Here is a 13,124-nt window from a genome sequence, read left to right as displayed (position 1 = left end):
GTAATTAAGGTACAGGCGAGAGATGGATTTACGGGATTCGATCCGCTGTTGCGAGCCACGAGAAAGCGCTCCGAAGCGAAACCGTATAAAATCACCAGACCCGCGGCTCCGCTCGCTCAGTCGCCGAAACAACCGAGACGTTCACCATCGACTATACATTGTTCCCTCGGATTCTTTTTGCAAAAGTACATACACACACCGTCGACATGGCCAGCGGTGCGTCCACTACACTAGCGTTGATGGTAATTTCACAATATTTTCAAGTATAAACCAGTAGCTCGACACAGACTCATTGTCGTTCCCTCAGCGCTTGATCGGCATAGCCAGCTGCTGCTTCGGCCCAGCCCTGGCGGGCGCGCGCTACATCGCCATCCCGATCGACGGCCTGGACGTGATCGAGCTGAGCCCCATATCCGCCTCGGCGAACCACCAGCTGGTCGCGGGCTCCCCGGCCCCCGCGAACGGCCCCCGCATGGCCCGCCAGACGCCCGAGTCCTCGTACGTGCCCCTGGCCGTCTCGACGCTCCACCACGCCGAGAGCGCCCATAGGCCCGACAGGCCCGCCGCCACCGCCCACGTCTACGACTACGTGGACTTTGGCGCCCACACCGGGCCCAACGGCGCGTTCAGCTGGTACGCCGACTACCCGTCCCAACATTGATTGATGCACGGGCTCGGTTGCCGGGACAGAGTTGGGGAGGTAGGGAGTCTTTGCGAAGCGTCATTCATTGCACCACCGTCTTTTTCCGTATATTGTATTGGATTCGTAGTTTTTTTTTCTACTATTGGACCCATGATTTTTACGTTGTTGGACGAGTGGAATGTATACGGATGTGTGAGGATAAATACTTGATTGTTGCAAAAAAAAAAAAAGAAAAAAAATGTTTATTGTTATTTTACCCATCTCCGATGGATGTCCGATGAGCGCGTCGAGCTGTTGGATTATTGATTGGAAATCGTTGGGGATTAACTTGGCATATATACGAGCAATGAATGTAAGTACAAGATTGTTACGGTAATAATATTTTTTTTTTTATTATTTTGTTTTTCGGTACATTTTTTCTTTTTTTATATATTTATATCTACCATCTCTCTGAGTGGGTGTGTGATACAGTCAATACAGCGACAAAACGACAGTATTTCAACAATCTCTCACCAGTTTACGTCTTTTTTTTTTTTATCGAGATTCTTCATTTATATCTTTGCGCACACCATATGTCTTAAAATATATCCGTCCCAAGTGGCGTGTACATCAAAAATGAAATACATGTCGTAAGCACAACTCTCGCGTGTCGAAAGAAAGGAATAGTAAAATATATCATGTTGTTAAAAAAAAAATTATCAATCTAAAAAAAAAATGACTACATGTTTTTTGCTATTAAATCCTATATACGCTATGTCCTTGTTCTCCCTTTTTTCTGCGGTTCAATCGTAACCTGTGACAAAAATCATGCATCATTCGTTACAAACAGCACTCACGGGGCTTTAAGCGGCACCAATTGAGACATTTCACATATACCCCTTTCTTTACAATACATACACGACTCGCATCACCAAATTGACTACTAATCTAATTTTGCATCGCCATCAATTATTCTTTTTTAATCTTCGCGCAATCAATAAAATATGTATTTCTCCTCTCTCGTTACCGAGCACTTTTTTGTTCAATCATACACTTTCGTCCAATGCGTCGTCCCTTTTTTTCATATAAATATTATTCATATGTATTATAATATATTAGAGTTTCAATCAATAGAAACATCATATAAAGCTCTGCGCATTTTGAATACGAAAAAGGAAAAACAGTTGATATATTCATCGCTTGGAAGCAAACAGTTATTTCAAAATCGAAGGTAACAATAATAATTTGCCATTGTCATTTTTTTATTTCTTTTTTTTTTCTTCTTCTTCTCCCAAACTATTTAAGTCACATTAAAACTCGTCCTTTTTTTTACATATGGAAAACAGATACATTATATTATGATTTTGCACATAATGATTGGCTAATAAACAATTGGCTAGATATTTCAATGGTCGTCACGACAAGCGTGTATTACATTTGCGATTACAGTTTTCACATAAAACACGAATGGGCTTTGATGAATTTTGTATGTCTTCCTTTTGTTTTTTGATTATTTTTTTTTTTCAAGTTAGGATCCTCGAGAGCAACCGTATGTTTTCGATTTTCCCGCCATAGTTGTATTACAGCCATCGAACAATAATTATAATAATAACGTTACGTTGTTACCTTATAGCCTATACAGTTTAATCAAATTATGACCACACGTATGATTATGACAAAGTTACAAAAGTCGTTCAAAAGCTTATTTATATGAGCAACGTATAGATATAGTTAATACAAATCAAATTGAGTATAAAAAAAAGAAAATACCTGTTTCACTAAAATATAAAATATATATGTATATATTTACTTTTTATATCACTTTTTCATTATGCATAATAGAGAGATACTTTGTTTTTCCGCAAAATAATACTTTAAAAATAAAAAAAAAAAATCAAATAAACTAACAAATATCAAAAATTTGTTTTAAAGAGTACATCATTAAAATTCAATACTGTTGGAACACCGGTAAATTGGCAATTAAATACTACTTTGTTAAGTCGTTTGCGTCGTTATGCTACATAATATTATAATTTGAGGAATCGCATATAAACGCTCGCTCAATTTTGTACAATCGGTTTTCTCAAATAATGTATTCAAAGACGATGATAAGCTTTTCATTTCGAACAGTAACGTTCCCGCCTCTTTTTTTTTTCTTTTTTAAATTAAAAATTAAAAATAAATTGTCATATCAATGCAGGTACCTAAAATTCTCATCTTGTACATTCATATATATATATAATCCGTACAGTATTTTTATATAGTTTTTTTATCAATAATATATTTATGTGTATGCGTTTACCGACACGGCGGAAAAATATTACAGCATTGTTATATTTATAATATATACTCTGTATACTTATGTATACCTATAAATGAATATTTATATATACTCCTTTCTTCACAAGAGATCACAAGTACGTTTTTGCATAAACCCTTCGAATTACACATCTATACCTACACACCGTCATGTCTGTGACGATGGCATCTATTGAATCTTTGACGGATCTACGGTCTCAATTTGCAAAAGTAAAGTAAAAAAAAAAAAAAAAAAAAAAAAAAAAAAAAAAAAAAAAAAAAATTCATAAAGTCTGAAAAGCATAAAATTTAAAACAACCTTTTTCTAACACAATATAAATTACTTGGTATTAAAATTAAAACTAAAACAAAGTTTTATCCTTCAGACTTTGAACATACTATGCTTTCCGCCAAATGACTCAAAGAACCATCCGTATACCCTGCAGCAGCCCTCGTATATATGCAGCCATCGGTCCTGCAACTGCGTCACTACAGAAAACGCGAAGCGGCTAACTATACATATAGATATATATATTTTTTTTTTCACCCCACATTTGATTACACACATATTTTGTTATTGTTATTATTTTACAGCCTCTTGGTTTGAAACTCTAACGCGCGTACATGATAATAATAACATATTTTCATATACTCGCATAATTTCATAGAAAACGTCAACGGGGCACTCACTGCATCAAATCTCCCGTCTTGTAATATCTCATATTTATTTATTTATTTTCTTTTTTTTTTTTATCCAAAATAGATGTGGACACGTGTACATAACAATACAACACTACCATTGTAGTATATACATCTTTCCAATATTAGATGTACAGATGTACAAATTAACGTAATATAAATACGCGCAAGCCACACTTTTTGTGTACACGTTTACCCAAAAAATACATTTGAATAGAAGGAGGGTAATTTATAGATCTTACATGCATAATCTATGCATATATGTACACTCATTAAACTTGTGGAGTGTAACATATAGTATACGAGGGGGGAGGGGGGCAGCCATGGAGATACGTATACAACACTCGCAAAGTTCAATCTGCAAGTATTGATCGACACCCCTTCTCGCGTTCTCGCTTTACCTATATATACTTCTCTCTCTTATATACTCACTCCCGTTTCCGCGTACATATATTATAATATATAGCCTCTTTCATTTAACTACGTGTTTCACTCTATTATAGGTGAATACACACACGCACGAATAAACGTACCGTATTTATACTTATACGCGGTCTGTATATATATATATATATATATATATATATATATATATATATGTATATTGCGCTGCTGAGCCTTTTGATTCGGTAGAAATATATACATTTATGTAGGTACGTACGCCAATTGATGCGCTAAATTGCAATTTTTCCGTCCTTATACTTACATCCTCGAACGTGTAAATATAATCGACGCGAAACTTGATTCTCTTTTCATGCGTACGTGTGTACATACTATTATTATTATTATTATATATATACATACATTGTATACATATATAGGTAATCCATATGTCACTTTCGATCTCATTACCGTCGATAGAACTCTGATGGCTGCGCGATTGGTTTTTACTTTCCTCCGAGATATTGCATTATCACGCGAGTACGTGTATTTATGTACGAGAATCATAGAAGGAAAATTGCGTTGTTCCGGTATACAGAAAACAGTTGTAATTGCTATTCTTTTTTTTTTTTTTTTTCTCTCTTTGTTACCAGGTGTTTATACACGATTAGGTATATGGTGACTCGAAGTTGTCAACAATACAATTATTACCTATCCATATAGTTGTTTTTGTATTTTATTCAAAATAGACAATCTTTTTTTTTTTTTTTTTTTTTTAATTCTATATTTCATTTCACAGTGGCTCATTCACACGAGTTGTAAGTATGGACACCAAAATTTATTGGACAAAAATCCACGAAACGCGAGCAAGAAAACAAATTTCCTGCAAAACCAGTGCAAATGAGCAAAAAAAAAAAAAAAAAACGAGCGTCATCGGAAGAGAGGGACGGCGACTCGGATTTGTACCAAGTATAAACACCGACAAACACGTGCGGGCTAATCGACCAGTTACAAAAAAAAATTACATACATATAGAATTGTAAGCACATGTCAGCGAAACCCGCATCCTCGAAAGGGGGGGGGGGACAAAGTCGAGTACGAGTAAAGAGTCTATACGTGTACCTCTTCGCGCCGATGCAGAGACAGAGATTCCGGAGATCCATCGCGTTCACATGGTGTACTGGGACAGCAGTATCCGTGGCGTCGTCGGTCGAGGCGAGGAAGCTTCGGCCGCGTCGGCGGTGCCACTGTTTGCCGAACTGGCCTCGCAACAGCCGGTCCGACGGGCCTCGGGTCAAGTGGTGCACCAGGCGAGCACGACCTTCTTGAACGGCACGAATATCGCTCGCTCCGCCTCGCTGTTTTTATTCAAAACACACGTCACTCTCTCTCTCTCTATATCTATCTACATCTCATGAGACTATTTTATTGAAACAAGAGACATTTTTCATTATCCGCACGAATAAATCATATACATCTATTAAAATGTCATATGGACGCTACATTGCGCGAGAACGAGGAGTAAAGCGAGAAAACATAAACATCAGCTGCGGAGTAAGTATATACGTACATCAAAGCGACAACTGCGGGTTAAGCATCAAGGATTCGCGTTGTGTGGAGGCAAGGACTCGGAAAGCCGGGAAAAAGTACGTGCAAGGTCAAGGGTTGGCTATTTTCGCGTCGAGCCTGCACTGCACTGATATGTGTGCATGTGTGTGGGGGGGGAGGAGGTGGTTTACGTATCATGCATGTGCGAGGGTAGTTTTTCAAGGCCACGGCTATTGTTCCGCGTAGTGTGTTGTTATTGAGTTTATTTGCATGGTCTACGCGACATACGAGGAGGAGAAGGAGGTCTCCGACACACACTTTATTTATTTTTCTATTTGTGGGTACGTAAAGTACTTGCATGTACAGGGGATTGATTGAATTAGCTATATATGATCGCACGGTTTATTTCTGTATATTTATTTTGTACTCGAATGAAACAAAGCCTACTTTCTTTTTTTTTTCAACATCAAATCGGTTGGATTGCTCGGAATTCACTCGGAATCAAGGTCAAGATCATTATGTACAGTTTGTATTTTCCACGAGTTAAAAAAAAAAAAATAAAAGGGGGTATTGAAAAATAAAGAAAGCCTCTCACCAGTCAAAGTGCCGTCTGCCGTTGTAGCTGCCATCGGAGGTGCCGGCGTTGTTTGGCAACTCGACGCCCACGTACGCGTCGTTCCCACCGTTCACGGCCCCGACGTATCGCACACGGCCCTGGAGAATTTTCCCCGACTCCGCGATCACCTTCACCAGATGGTTTATCTTGAGATCTTGTGGTTTCTGCGACGCGCCGGAAACAGAGCCATCGTCAAAGCAAAAATCGGCACACGGTATAGAAAGTATAATCGTTGAAGTCATTCCTCACCTTTGGCAAGTAGGGTCTGGCGTCCTGGGGTGGATTCCATTCGCGAAAGAGATCGGGCTCGGAGTGTCGACGCGCTCGTCTCCGCCGGGTCGAGTGTCGGCCGCCCCCGAGGGCAGCGCAGCGCTCGGCCGCGCTACTCGAGAAGGTCAGCATCGAGTCTATGCTGCGCCTCAGGTAGTCCTCGGCCTCGTCTATCAGCGACTCGGTCGAGTCGCCGCTCGTCTCAGCCAGAGACTCCGAGCGCAAGTTCGGCAAGCTGCCCCGTGTCATCGGACACTCTGCGGACAGGCACACGTTTCGTTGTTTCACCCAATTTACCCGTTGACGCGCGTGCACAAACACACTTGGACTCGATTTACCTTGGAAAGTGACCTTAGACCTGGTCCTGCGAGGCTGGCAGGACCCAACGAGCCTCGCGACGATCGTCCCGGACGGTGGCTTGACGTGGGTGGGCGAGGACGGCATCGACGACCAAGTGGGCCGTGCCAGATGCTGATTGTGGTGGTGGTGGTGGTGGTGGTGATGATGGTGGAGGAGATGGGCGCCCGTCGTGCTTCCCCCGCAGCTGCTCGTCCCACCGGGACTGCAGGCGGCAACAATGGCCGAACTGGTGTGGCTGCCCGGTAGCACCGCGGGTCCCCGCCAACTGTCGAACGAGCCACCCGCGTTGTTGGGCCGCCAGGAGTGCCTGCGCGAGCCACCCAATTCTACGGCGCTCGGGGCCCGCGGGATCGAGCTCAAGCTGCCCCGGTAGCGTCCCGGGTAGAGATCGGCCGACAACCGGCAGTCGCACGACGGACTCGGCAGGCCCATCGCGCCCGAAGCACCGCCCATCCGGGCCCAAGACTCGCGCCTGCTGCTCTCTGGTGTGCGCAGACCCCCGCAGCAGCCCGGACTCGTTCCTCCACCGCTCCGCGACCCGTAGCATACGTGCGCCTGCGGAAACTTCAATTCCAAAGGTAAGCCATTACGAATTCAGTTTTTTTTCTTTTTTTTTTTATGTTTTACTCCAGAATGTCGCATTGAGCAATGGTGATTGGTTCACCGACCTGATTGTGGGGCTCCTGGCACAGGTGGTCGGCGCTCCTCGACAACTCGGGCACCATGCTCGTGAAGCTTATGTCCGAGAGCATGACCCGGCGGGCCTCCCGCGTCTTGTCGGACAGCCTCAGCCGGCCCGGTACACCCGCGGGCAGGGCGAACTTACTCGGCAGAGTGGTGAACGCGTGGGCCACCTTGTGGGCGAGGTAGCTCTCGGAGCGCCACTGCGCCGGCAGGGCCGATATGTCGGTCTGGGCGCCGGACTCCCGACGGGCGTTGCCACTGCCGTTGCTCTCGGCGAGTCCCCCACCGGTGGCTCGGTCCATCATCGGTCTCACCGGACCGAGGCTCTTCCGGCGGCCCGTGGCCAGCGCCTCCCGGTGAATTATCGGCCTGCACCCAAGCAGGGATCGAATTAGTAGCGAGGCTCTCGAGATCAACAGCCAAATCGACCGGTTACGTGGCACACTGCCCATAAATAAAAAGGGTTTTTAGACGTATACCAACCTGTAGGTAGCAGTGGGCGCGGCCAGGGTGTTGCGCCTGGCAGAGTGCCGGGCTTGAACGTCGATCTCCTCGAGGACGCCGCACTTGCTGATGTCCGTCTCGACGAGGACGGAGCACTGCGACCACATCTTGTTTAGCCGGCTGCCCGTGCTCTCGTCGAACCTGTCGACGCTCTCCTCGCGGTCGATGCTACTGCTCTGGGACGAGGCGGCCTCCTCCACCGAGTTGGCCTTGCCGTTGCACACCGAGCCCGGCTCACCCTCCTCCGACTTGGCCCGGCACGCCTGCTTAACCCCCGATTTCTCCTGCTCCCCCTGACGCGCATACAACACCATCATCATCATCATCACAGATCCTCTCCACTGTCCATAGTATACAGCAGTGGAACGAGTCGAGCTCAAGTCAGACATACCGGAGTGGGGGTGGTAAGTTGTTGTTGTTGTTGTTGGAGCTGCCAATTGTCGGGGTGGTCGGTGATGGAGACGAGGTCCTCCTGCAGCCCGACGTCCCTGCACGTCTCCTCGGTCGTGAAGATGAGCTCGATGTCGTCGAGTTCCTCCGACTCGTTCTCCGACTCGTTGGAGGCACCCTGCCCGGACAGCTTGAGCTTCGGCACCACCACCTCCTGCTGCTCCACCTCGTTGGCGACTGCCTCCTCCTCCTCCTCCTCCTCACCCTCCTCGCCCTTTGGCTCCGTCGTTTCGTTGGCGTCGGACTCCATGTTGGCTGCCTCGGGTCTTTCAAGTTGACCATCAAAAGTGGAGGGTGACTTTATAATTATATTGTACCGTGGATGAGCAATTGCTTTTATGTTTGATGAACTTACGGTTGTTGTTTTATCGGTGTCTTTGGGGTATGGTCGGGCGGGTTGGTCGCGGCATCGCTGGTAAACTCGCCGGCCCGGTCGAGCAGCCGTCTCCTGAGCACGTGGTTCTCGAGGGCCAGCCGGCCGATCTCGCCGGCTGGGCTGCTGGTTCTCCTCTTGGCGACCGGCTGCTGCTGGTGGTCCTCCTTGAGTTTGCGCAACTCCTCGCGCGAAGAGTCCAAGGCCGTGCGCAGCGATACCACCGTCTGGGGCCGAAGTAAGTGCGGTCAATGGAAACAGTGTGTGGAAATCGGGTCAGGGAGATCGGGCGACCGGGTCGAGCTGGTTACGATTAGAGGGGGGACTTTTCCAGCTGCGCTGATGTTATCGTTGTTGCTGGCACGGGTGCGCGTCTCGTTTTGAGGCGAGAATAATAAACTGAGCTCAATTGAGTGTTGTTGTTGTATACATCCCCACCCTTATTTATACCAATGATGGCAATGACGAGCCACTATCAACGCTTTTTGCCCACATGTAAACTCTCTTTTTTCGCACAAATTCAAGTACACAGATTGACTGCACACGTATATGGTTTCGAGATGAACACACAGTGTTACTGTACATTCCTATCCTTTTATTTCTCATTCGTTACTCGTGCCGGTAAACGCGCAATTGGCGTTACGTAATACCGATTTATTGTTGATTTTGAGAAGAAAAAAAATAAAGGGATCGTCAAGTTTACTCGTTCGCGCGTATGTAGGTGTAAAGTAGGCAATTACCTCGTCACGTATATATATATGCACGCGTACTCGCGAATGGGCGCAGCAATTAATTAAAATTAAACTACGTCGCCTCTCCTGCGTGACACACGTTTGCGAATATATAAAAGCATATACACTTGAAACTCGAGTGGCAGATCGTTTCTTTTTATTTATTTATTTTTTTTTGCGAATCGGGGGGGAAAAAACCTTCTTTTACGACTGAAAATAACAAACAACGTATTTGAGATAACGAACGGGCGTGGAAGGAAAATCGACTCATTTTTCGCGGCCTCTAAAAATATATCACATATACATATCAATAGACGATTGTAAGAGGGGGAGGGGGCAATGGTCGTGGTGAACTGGAGGGGGAGTGTTGAACTTTGCCGATTGCTCTCCGATTGCCCGGTGAATCATCGAAAAGAGGCACTCGGCTGCACACCGAACGAACGATTTATTGGATTGTCAATTTTCTCCCTCGTTTTTTTTCTTCCCCCCCCTTCCTTCATTCTCCGTTTGAGCGATTGCCTTTTAAATCACAAGTTTTGGCTGATCGAGTGAAATTGTTTTATGGGCGGCGCGTTTAATCTTTCGATAATCCCTTTGTTTTTTCGGTACAATTTGACAAACCCTCTGAAACGGCAATTAACCGCCGCGATTGCGGAGGTATACACTCGTGTTTATTTATAAAACGCGCCAACCATTTTAATTTTTATTTTTCCGCCAAACGAAAAATCGCGCGCGTTATTTAAAATCGAGTTCTCCCACCGAGACTTCTCCAACTCCCTTCGGACAGCCCTCGAGGCTTAATAGCGACAAAGTCACTTATGGCTATCCGAGGTCGCGCGCACGTTTTCCCACGACAGTGTAAGCCGCACGAGCTCGATCTCCATACACGCGCATTATAACCGGCAGAGCAGAAAAATTGCAAATGACACAAGGTGAATTCTGTTGGTGTGTGGACGCAAAGCTGTTCGCTTCGAAACCATCTGACAGATTTTTAGCGCCAATACAGAGGAGTGTGTAAAACGCGGTGGATGAAACCTCTAAAATAAAGCACCCCGCACAGCCTCTTCCCCCCCCCCCGAAAAAAAAGCCAAATCGCGTCAACAACGGACTATTACACCGAGCACCGCTTCCAAGTGCCTCATTAACCCAGTACGTGCCCCTCCCGCTTCTACACAATACGCTTCATATGTATAATACTCGAGAGCTCCGCCTCTAATTGTGTTATTACACACACGGTAGCCGCGCGCGTGATAAAGTTACCTAAGCCAGGGAGTTTATAATCTAGATCCCGAGAGAGAAGAGGACGAGCCAACGCGTACATTAAGTATAGGTGTGGGCCATCTCTCGAATCGTGCATAATCGCTTTTCATCCGATCGGCCTCGTTCAGCCGGCTATATATTCAAGCCCTTGTGTGTATACTTTACCTATATGTACATGCAGTAAGTGTAATATATATCCGATCGGATGAAAAACAAAAAAAAAACTTCCGAGCTTGCGGTGTCTGTTTACATATATCTCCCCAAATTGCGGTGTACTTATGCGAAAAAGAAAAAGTACAAAGGTCAAGTGCGCGTACATATACTATACCCGCAGAACGCATAGTACAATAAAAAAAAAACGGTTTATTTTCTCGGCGAGTAAGTATGTATATATATAGGTAACCTCCTTGTATAAAATAATCGCTGCAAAACGCTCCCGGCCTGTTTTTGCACATATATATGTAGGTGTATCGCGTAAATTTAAAGCGCGAGCGTGCGCGGCATTAAAATTCACGCCGACAGCGGTATAGAATATGTATACATGTATACGCTCTAATGTATGCAACTCACGCCGAGCTGTATATGTGTATGCATTGATGTGGAGATATGTATATAGAGGAGCTCGTTAATTTTTTTTTTTTTTTTATTCCTTCATCCCAGGTAGTGTTTTCACGAGCTGTGCCCGCGGATTGTACCGAAATGGGCCACTTTTCCACGCCGCGATGAGCTTACGTGCGCCGAGGGCGCCCATTCATCGGTAGAACCGAGTAATCAGAGGGGAGGGGTGCTTCAGTTGCCGACCTCTTACGTAAAGGAGACTCGTGTTTTTCTCTCGGGATAATTGGCAACGGAGTTACAACACAAACGATTAGCTCAACAAAAAAAAAGAAAAAAAAAAAAAAAAAGCCAAAGCTACGTATATGCAACACTTGTTTTTCCGTGAAAATCTCGAGACGCGGAGGAGTCACAGTATATACCTACTTATCGATCGGCGAGCGCGATAGCCGCGGCTGGAATATTCCGATCTAAACTTAGCCGGGAGCGCGCGGCCGCAGGGCCATATGTAAATACACGCTTATAATATATATATACCTCCCACGGAGTTTTCTTTTTCGCCTAAAAAAGCGCTCGGACAACCGCGCGTGAATCGGAGCTTTCCACGTTTACACACCTCAAGTGTTATGTGTACCGAAGTGCCTCTTTAAATATTTAAGCGCCGATCGACCCATTTTTTTCACTTCCCTCTGCTTTTTACCGTCTCCCTTTCTCTAATATGCAGCTTGAAAACACACCAACGAGCGTGGAGGGTACGCGGAGCTTTTTCAATTAAAAACCAAAAAAATAAGCCACTCGAGCCAGTTTCCCGAGTAGAGGGCAAAGTATAAAGGGAGTCTCGTGTACGTACACGCCAGTGCTCCGTGTATATATACAATATGTAGGGCACACGGGCGGAAATTGCTTCCTCCCTTCTTGCTATACGTATATATGTGCAAACGAAGGGAACTGTCTCGGAAATATCGTTACTCGACGTATATGGATTTGCTTTTTACTTTTCAACCCCAATTGTCTCTCCCGATGTCGTTATTGATGGCGCCCCACATTGACCAGAAGAAAATAGAGCTATACCTAGTTAACTTTTTTTATGTAAATAATCCATACTTGTATGATTCCGCGTGTGGTAAAACAAAAAAAAAAGCTTATACGTGTATTGTGCGTGTCGGAGGGTCGTTTGGTTTAGCCTCATAATTTTACGCTTTTCTCGCACGTGGTGGGTTTTTTTTTTTCACCTAATATAAGTTTACAAAAGCTGTAAATTATACGCACTTACTTAAAAGGAAAAGAAAAAATAAAAATGGGAAAGAGGCTGTACCAGTGGAGTAGGTACTTTTATGCGGGACACCCACACATTTGCGTATACACTGCATGGAAATGTGTATATGTATAAGAAAGCGAGACGAGGCAGATTAGAGATGAGGTTTGCCATCGTCACATCTCCCTTATCAATACCATTGGTGTACAAGTGATATTACAATATACACCGTGCACACGTATGTAAATATGTATACTTATAGCTCTGCATATAACCGGGAAATTTGCATCGATTTTCTCGCGACACCCATGTGTATACAGGAGTAACTGTAATATGTGGACGCAGGAGCAAACAAAAGCCCGGCCATCGTGGTGCGTCGTCGGGTTATCGATGGCGTACATGAGTGACGCTTGTCCCTCGGCTGGCGTCGATAATTGTCGCTCTTTGACGCAGCTAAATTCACTCGTATCGGAAAAATTTTGTTGGGGTGAAAATGGAGCGCGGAGAATTCCATTAAC

At 44.7% G+C, this 13,124-nt stretch overlaps 2 protein-coding genes across 3 annotated transcripts in view; one reads left to right on the top strand and one right to left on the bottom strand.

Moving 5' to 3' along the window:
* The window catches only part of LOC106638398 (uncharacterized), a 31,073-nt gene that overhangs the window by 8,788 nt on the left and 9,161 nt on the right, over positions 1–13,124 (bottom strand). The window contains exons 3-10 of one of the 2 annotated variants that reach the window (XR_001338951.2): positions 8,788–9,032; positions 8,374–8,698; positions 7,962–8,275; positions 7,463–7,847; positions 6,773–7,358; positions 6,414–6,691; positions 6,144–6,328; positions 5,123–5,358 (exon numbers count right to left, since the gene is read on the bottom strand). Coding sequence is in view for 1 of the 2 variants with exons in the window: in XM_014351524.2 (XP_014207010.2) it covers positions 5,295–5,358; positions 6,144–6,328; positions 6,414–6,691; positions 6,773–7,358; positions 7,463–7,847; positions 7,962–8,275; positions 8,374–8,698; positions 8,788–9,032 (2,382 nt within the window). In the remaining variant the exon portion in view is untranslated. Of the gene's footprint in view, positions 1–4,987; positions 5,359–6,143; positions 6,329–6,413; positions 6,692–6,772; positions 7,359–7,462; positions 7,848–7,961; positions 8,276–8,373; positions 8,699–8,787; positions 9,033–13,124 lie in introns of those variants that run through there. The other variant, XM_014351524.2, reaches the window with a different exon arrangement.
* On the top strand, positions 207–1,300 carry LOC106638328 (uncharacterized). Its single transcript, XM_014351435.3, has 2 exons — positions 207–242; positions 278–1,300. Exons 1-2 carry the CDS (start codon positions 207–209, stop codon positions 659–661), a joined length of 420 nt encoding a protein of 139 aa, XP_014206921.1. The 3' UTR covers positions 662–1,300.

This window comes from Copidosoma floridanum, unplaced genomic scaffold (genome assembly GCF_036245765.1).
Source record: "Copidosoma floridanum isolate Cflo_tuat_1 unplaced genomic scaffold, Cflo_Japanese_pri ptg000019l, whole genome shotgun sequence".
In the NCBI taxonomy this organism is placed as follows: domain Eukaryota; kingdom Metazoa; phylum Arthropoda; class Insecta; order Hymenoptera; family Encyrtidae; genus Copidosoma; species Copidosoma floridanum.
This window is presented reverse-complemented; position numbering and strand designations above follow the sequence as displayed.

Excerpts from the sequence above, each read along its gene's own strand:
- LOC106638328 (XM_014351435.3), top strand. The coding sequence starts at position 207 with ATGGCCAGCGGTGCGTCCACTACACTAGCGTTGATG. Across the intron at positions 243-277 it reads CCACTACACTAGCGTTGATG|CTCGACACAGACTCATTGTC; the intron begins GTAATTTCACAA and ends ATAAACCAGTAG.